This window comes from Pseudorca crassidens, chromosome 3, assembly GCF_039906515.1.
Source record: "Pseudorca crassidens isolate mPseCra1 chromosome 3, mPseCra1.hap1, whole genome shotgun sequence".
NCBI classification, from domain to species: Eukaryota; Metazoa; Chordata; class Mammalia; order Artiodactyla; family Delphinidae; genus Pseudorca; species Pseudorca crassidens.
This window is the reverse complement of record NC_090298.1, coordinates 18393104-18401151: the sequence shown is the minus strand read 5'-3', so window position 1 is coordinate 18401151 and position 8048 is coordinate 18393104. Positions and strand designations below refer to the sequence as shown.

The 8048-nt window shown below is 37.9% G+C and overlaps 1 protein-coding gene across 1 annotated transcript; it reads left to right on the top strand.

Moving 5' to 3' along the window:
- The first annotated feature begins 741 nt into the window (after positions 1 to 741).
- On the top strand, positions 742 to 5485 carry LOC137221162 (zinc finger protein 322-like). The gene has a single exon (XM_067730427.1). It carries the CDS (start codon positions 1301 to 1303, stop codon positions 2507 to 2509), a length of 1209 nt encoding a protein of 402 aa, XP_067586528.1. The 5' UTR covers positions 742 to 1300; the 3' UTR covers positions 2510 to 5485.
- Positions 5486 to 8048: the final 2563 nt, after the last annotated feature.

Sequence of the window (8048 nt, the reverse complement as noted above, 5' to 3'; positions counted from 1 at the left end):
GCCTTTGATGGGAATCTGCTAGTGAAAAACATGTGATGACTAAACTGCTTACAAGTTAAAAGTAAACATTATTATTACAGTGGTTTTGTCTACGTATAATTGCATTTTTAGTAGCTAAAATAAGAGAAGAAACTTGAACAAACAATTTCTGTCCGGGTTCAATCTCTCACTCCCTTCATGAGAGAAAAAATGAGATGGACTAGAACATTAAATTTTTTTTCCAATTTCCAAACATAGTAACTCATTGGAAGCTATCAGAAGGATTATCGTCTGACAAGGGACTTGAGTATTTTTTGTGCTTGTATGTGGGTGTGTGGGTGTGTGGGTGTGTGTGATCTTATATATGTGAGGACTATGGACAACATCAAATACAGACATGGATCTCAAAGGGCTTGGCTGACATTTAGCAGTTATGCTCATCAGGGGACAATGGCTAAGAAGTATCCAAAGGGGGTTTATCCTTCAAACCTGGGGGAAAATGACTAATATACACCCAGTTCATTTATTGGGTATTGGAGAACTTGTCCTCTTTCACCAATTTTAAGAATGGGCAAGTAAAAAACATTCAATTCAAAAATGCATCCTCAGTCAATGCTTTCTTTCTGCAGCACATTGCTTTATTTTCCCATGACTCCGCTCTAATTTCAGGGAAACATTAAACTTTCTCTCTAATCTGATCATTGTCCTAAAGTCCAATAATATCTTTCTAATTGCTCATTTAAAAAGCAGGGTGGGCGGGGCTGCGCCGGCCGCTTCCCAGCCAGGCTGAAAGGGCTCGGGTAGCCGGCCTTGTCGGCCCTTAAAGAGCCCCCTGGATGGCCTGGCCTCAACTGCCCTCGCCGAGCCACGCAAAGGGGTCTGCTTCTGGTTCTCGTCGGCCTCCCAGGTTGGCTTTCCTTCTTTTCCCGAAGGTGGGCCCTTAGGTTTACCGCCAGGAGCCTGCGGCCGCCGGGAAACCCAAACCCGAGTGTCCGGAGAGTAACCGGAAGTGCCGTCCCAGGCGGAGGGGCGGCGCCGGCTGCTGCCGTGGAGAGGGAAGAATTGAGTGTTGTGAATAGTTATGGACTAGAGACCTTTTGGAGCCAAAAGGAAGATAGTCTTGAGTCTTTGTTGTTATGGGTTGGAAATACCAAATAAAGAATTAGTATATATGATGCTGGAAACTTGCAGAGAGGAGCTGCTCATGACTGAAAGGCCTAAAACAGATGTATCTTTCAAGTTCTCATCGAGAAAATGACTGTGAAGAAAATGATGGGTCAGGAAGACCAGTGGAAAACTCCCTAGGAGAGAGCCATAGAAAATGTACACTTCAGAAGAGAGGTGTAATCAGAGAACTCAAAAAAGGAAAATATATCATGTATACCCTCAGAAGGGTAAAAAGATTTTTATTCATGTGCATGAGATTACTCAAATAGATGATCATATATACCAGTGCCTTGAACGTGAGCAAAACTTCTGTGAAAACTTAGCTCTTATTATGTGTGAGAGAACCCGTACAGGGGAGAAACCTTATAGATGTGATATGTGTGAGAAAACCTTCATCCAAAGCTCAGATCTTATTTCACACCAGAGGATCCACAATTATGAGAAACCTTATAAATGTAGCAAATGTGAGAAGAGCTTCTGGCACCACTTAGCCCTTTCAGGACACCAGAGAACACATGCAGGTAAAAAATTCTATACATGTGACATTTGTGGCAAGAATTTTGGTCAGAGCTCTGATCTGCTTGTCCACCAGCGAAGCCATACAGGCGAGAAACCGTATCTATGTAGTGAGTGTGACAAATGCTTCAGCCGAAGTACAAACCTCATAAGACACCGAAGAACTCACACAGGTGAGAAACCATTTAAGTATCTGGAGTGTGAAAAAGCTTTTAGTGGGAAATCAGATCTTATTAGCCACCAGAGAACTCATACTGGTGAAAGGCCCTACAAATGTAATAAGTGTGAGAAAAGTTACCGACACCGTTCAGCCTTCATTGTTCATAAAAGAGTTCATACTGGGGAGAAGCCCTATAAGTGTGGTGCCTGTGAGAAATGCTTTGGCCAGAAATCAGACCTTATTGTACATCAGAGAGTCCACACAGGTGAGAAGCCGTATAAATGTTTAGAATGTATGCGAAGTTTTACTCGGAGCGCCAACCTAATCAGGCACCAGGCAACTCACACTCACACTTTTAAATGCCTGGAATATGAGAAAAGTTTCAACTGTAGTTCAGACCTTATTGTGCATCAAAGAATTCACATGGAAGAGAAACCACATCAGTGGTCTGCATGTGAGAGTGGCTTCCTCCTGGGCATGGACTTTGTTGCCCAACAGAAAATGAGAACTCAGACAGAGGAGCTGCATTATAAATACGGTGTCTGTGATAAAAGCTTTCACCAGAGCTCAGCACTTCTTCAACATCAGACAATCCACATCGGTGAAAAACCATATATCTGTGATATGGGTGAAAAAGGTCTTGAGCTCAGCCCTCCCCATGCATCAGAAGCCTCACAAATGTCTTGACCAGACAAGAAGTTATAATGCCATAAAAAATGTATTTGCAATGTAAGAGAACTCCTTAAGATGAAGAACTCTAAGCAAATCTCAGACTTTCCTCAGAGCTCAGATTTCACTGGGGACCAGAGAATCTGCAATTGTAGGAAGTTGAGAAATGGTTTGCCCAGAGAGCTGTCCTTACAGAAGCTTATCAACCACTCCAATGAGAAACCTTACAAACGCTGTGAGTTTGGGAAAACCTTTAGTCCAAGCTTGTAGCTGATCACCCACAAGAGGATTCTTACAGGTGGGAAACCTTACAAATTTGGTGAATGTGAGAAAGCTTTCTAGCAATGGTCACCTCTTCTCATTCCAAGAGAATTCACATTGGTGGACAGCATTTTTAATACACTGTGTCAACAGTGCTTCAGAGAGTGTGCACGTTTCATTGGACGTCAGAACGCCCCACTGGGAAGAGACCCCCACAAGTGTGAAGAAAGCTTCTAACAGAACTATGACTTTCTTACCTATCAGAGAAGCCATACAGGTGAAAATTTCTATATTTGCCTTGAAGGTGGCAAAAGCATTAGGTGGAGAGCCTTTTTGGGTTTGCAACCCCCCCCCCAAAAAAAAAACAATCTGAGGAAAGACCTTATGAATTCTCTGAGTGAGAAAAGCTTCTGTCAGTGATCAGTTTTTGTGGTATACTGGGGAACTCACATAAGTGAAAAACCCTATAAATAACCTTGAGTCTAAAAAAAAGCCTTGCAGGAAATCCCTACCTTATTGCACCCCAAAGAACCTACTCTGCAGATAATTTTGTTCTAATAAGAGATCTAACTGTGGACTGTGTACATTTAATAGGTATGAGAAGAACTGTTCTCATAGTTAGTTGACTCATACAGTAGAGATGACTTTTAATGAGTCAATATGTAAACTGTTTTTTTTTAGATACCCAGAAACTTCTGGAAGGAGCTAGGGCAGGTCAGAGTAGGCCTGATGGGAAACTCAGGTAAAGATGCTTTTCTTTTATCTGAACCACTTAATGATTGCTTTACTTTCAGTTTTTAAAATTTGGAACTCCAATAAAGGAAAGGACTGTAACCTTGAGATAGAAGGTGTGGCATGTGTTACTGTTGGGGGAAAGAAGTACATTTACTTTGCCTCTGTCGATTTTGTAAGTCTTGGCTGGAATGGGGACTAGTGTGTTGATAGCAGCATGGGAACCTTTTGCTGGTTGTGAAAAGAGCTAAGCAGCTAGGGAGTAGTTATCATAGATCAAAACTCTTCCCAAGGCTTCCCCTTTGGAGGGCCAACCTCGTAACGAGGTAGAATACTCAGCTTTTTACTTGTGAGTTGAGGCATACCCTTACAAGTTTCCTTTCCCTAAAATCTTTCAGATTATTACTGGTATTTGCAGTTTCAGCTTTAGAGATTCATTTCTTCTCAACTCAGAGATGCACGTTCCAGGATAATAGTTACGATTTTTGCTAGTACCCATACTTTTGTGACTTCATTTATCATGTTTCTTTCAATGGTAAGATATCCTCATCAGCTCCTTGCAAAATAATTAAAGCTGAAAGAAAGATTTAAGCCTGAGTAGGCACAGAGTAAAACACATAATGATGCATTATTAATGGAGAAGCTAGACTTTGATTTTGAGAATCGTGACTCAAAAGCTGGTGTTTTGTGTTTTTTTCCCACTCCATCATCCTGCTGTTTATAGCAAATCAAGCCGCATAATGACATGCCTTTCATTTACTTCGATTCTGCCAAGGAAAGAGAATACTTTTTATTCCCAGGGAAAAGACTGCAGTCACCACAATATAAGGTATATATTTCGCTTGTAATGTAGGATTCTAAATGCTAGAAGGGAAAAGTAGTTGGCAGATTCATCAGAGGTTTAAGGATAAGCAGTTATCTCCAACTTAACAGGATAATTATGATTACCTTTAATATTCTCCAGAAATACTCTAATTAATCCAGGGATCTGTAAGTGGACACTTCTGAGGTTTTTTTTCTTCCCTCCGATTAAACGACATTTAATATAAATACTTAAAACTTCTACAATATTTGGGACTGTAGGCTTGGTGAATAAGTTTTGAGTCCTCTGGTTTATCTTAGCAAATCCTGAACTCCAGAGAGCGTTGGTGTTCGGACTCATGGCGGTGGCCAACTATTGCACTGCCACCTTGTGTATGGCTCTAAGCTTTGATCCTGATGACTGGTTGTTGACCTTGATAATCTTAGGGTCAGAGGATATAGCTCATAGTGATAATAAGGAATCTGATTCTACGGTGTTTTTTTCTTTCTTCTTTTAGAAAACATGTCCTGGAAGTTTATTTGATCTGATGTATTTTAGTAATTTTCATAAATAGCTCTTATACCATAAAAAGTTGCTCGGTGTGATAAAACACACAAGATGTATTTGTTTCTCTTTGGTGAAAATCATGTCTATCACTAGTATATGTTTGACAATTGTAATTCTTAAAATAGTATTGGGTGTATGGCTTGGTGGTGATGAAAATTAGTCCTTATGGCTACTTGTTAGTCATTAGAGAGAACTTGGAGAAGGGAACAGAGTTTGTATCTTTGGCAGGGCAGTGACTTGCCCCTTCTTTCAACTAATCTTCCTGGTAATTGTCTCTAGTCTTTAAGTAAATTAAGAATGGACCATCCCTCAGACAGAGAACTTTGGGGGTATGAAACAGGTCTGAGGGCTTTTAACCATGGGGGGAAAAAGGTGTTGGTATTACTCATATAGAATAACCTGAGGTTGGAAAGGACCACTTGGGAGCCTGTAACCAAAACTAGAAGGTAACTTCTGGGATGGATGGAGGTTCTCTTGAAACAGTGCCAACCTAAATCTACCTCAGGTAAGTAGTCAGAGTGACTTTTTCTAGATTTCAGACCAAACGAGACACTTGTATTCAGTCAATGTATTCCTATGCTTTAATGTTTTTGTTTTCCCTTAATTCTTAAATAAAAGCATTGTTCTGAAAAAAAAAAAAAAAAAAAAAAAAAAGCAGGGTGAATTTTTCTGCCTTGAATCCTAATTCCATATGTCTACAAATGACAAATTAAAATAAGTATTCAAATTTACCCCATAATGTTTCATTGGATTCAATATTTGCATTCTCTTTGTGGAAAAAAAAATCATTTTGTAGTAAATTGTTTTCTTTAGTGTTTAAACCATATTTGTAAGGACTGTAATAACATTATAAAGCATTTAGCTTTCATTTATTGTGATAATTAACATGTCATAATAATTATTTTCAGATGCTGTTTGTAGGAAACATGCTTTAAGAGAACAGCCTTAATTTCTCTTATTCTGATATTTTAATAAAGAAACGGATTTTTAAGTCACAGGTGCAATTTTCAACTTAAGTTCTGAAAAGCAGTTTTTGTAATATATTTTTCCAAGCTATATATCTGATACATAATCTCAATTTTAATTTTCATTTGGTCTATTTATTAAGTATAAAAAGATTGATTTTACTCATCTAAGAAATTCAAAGTAAATTAAATAGTATGAAATAAATGTTAAATAAAAAGTTTAAATTTTCTTACATATTATAACATTAATACATTGCATAATTAGGAAACCATAAAGTAGTATTTTGTAATATGCTAATATTAAATTGTGTTCTAAAATATCATATTTTATTAAAAATGGTGACAGAATATTTTTTAAATTCCTAAGAAATTATATTAACATATAATCAAAGAATCATTGAATTTTGCTGTAAGTGAAACTAAGATATTGGATGATTTTGAAATTTGCATATTAGAAAAAATTTCTCTATCCTAGTTCAAGCGTGAGTCAGTTTCTAGGAAGATAGAGTATTATAATTTTTGAGTCTAGATACAATATAAACCTGAATAAAGACACTGTAGCAACAGTGGATTTAGAATACAATGGCTTAGTATATAATACATTAAGATTGTAGGACCTTTAATATGACAGTGATGACTGGATATAGGTTTAGGGAGAAATTGTCTAGAATAACTCTCACTTTTGGGGTAAAACTGGACTTATTACATTGTCATTAGCCCAAATACCCTCAACTAGAAATGTTTAAAGAGAAACCAATATTACTGTAGCTGGGAGGAAGGGAGACAGAGAAATCATTATGACTTTGGCTTTGAACTTGTTGAATGAGAGATTCTATGTGATCAGGTTGTAGTTGACAAACGTGTGTCAGAAATCAGGCCTGGAGATAGAGAGGAGTTATGGTGGTAATTATTGCTGTCTGAGTGCCCTGCTGTGGTAATAATTTTATTCACAGTTTTCTTTTAATCTTCCAAACACTCTCATATGTTGAATTCTAATATCCCATTTTAGGAATGAACTCTCAGAGGGACATGGGTATAAAGATTGTTTCTCAAATTTTCCTCCAGGGTTACAAAGTGAAGTAGTAAATGTCAGAACTTCAACTCAAGTCCAGATCTGTCTTATGCAAATTGCATGTTAGTGCCCTCTGAGATAGACTTCATATCTAGTACCTGGCAGAAATGGAGTGGCCAAAACAGAGCTCTAGGAAACATCCACATGAAAATTGCAGAAAAGAAAACTTGCAAAGAAAACAGAACTTTAAGAGGAAAACCAAGAAAGAGAGGAGTCATGAGAGAAGAGTAGAGTGGCAAATATGTACTATTTGTCAGTGAGCTTGATTTTGAAGAAGAAGAAAAAAGGAATGTACTGTGGAGGATGAAAACAATGACCAGCCATGGCATGTCACAAGTTTGCAAAGTAGAGTCGTCAAGTTATGTGGTAGGGAGAGATAGAAGATTGTCGAAAATGTTTTACCTTTTCAGGAAGTTTGCATGTGTCCTCCCAGGAAATCTGGGTTTTATCCAAGTCAGAACAGCAAGCGCTCTGTGAGACTGCCTTCAAATTTAGGGACCTGATAAGTGAGCTTCCTAGTAGTGATGGACTTATATTTAATTCAAATGAATTAATTCTGATTTTTAATAAAGTAGGACAGTAATAAACATTAGTGAATATAACTTTCTTCTAAATGTGCTAATGTTTATTCAGAGGGTTATAACTATGATGGTCAAAAGGCTTAGGAATATAATTGTGTCTGTGATGAGCACAATGTTAGAGACTGATTAAAGATAAATCTAAGGTAAATGGAATAATATTTACCATTATTGGAGAGAGCCTATTATTTATAATGGTGACTTTATGATATCTAATTTGAAGTGTCCAATCCTACTTCTCCAAATGGGGGTTTTGAATGAGGACTGCCTCTACAAAGGGCGTCAGTGTTTGAGTCCTTAAGTAGTTTTCCCTTTATTTATAACTTATGTCCTGTTATGGAGGCAGGGGTCACATCTGAATTAAGAATTCCCAGTTAATTGTCAATAAAAGAGGGACAAAAAGCAAGTTGATCCAACATACAGGGACAAAAGTGCTCATGGTAAAGGCAGCCTATGAAGCAGCAGGAAAACCAAGAAAATGCCACATACAAGGCTGAGGCATGCCAGGACAAACGGCAGGGAAATGACTTATTTTCTGAGTTTATGCTCACATTTAACATTCCTGGTTTAGGTTGAGAAA

Excerpts from the sequence above, each read along its gene's own strand:
- LOC137221162 (XM_067730427.1), top strand. The coding sequence starts at position 1,301 with ATGTACACTTCAGAAGAGAGGTGTAATCAGAGAACTCAAAAAAGGAAA.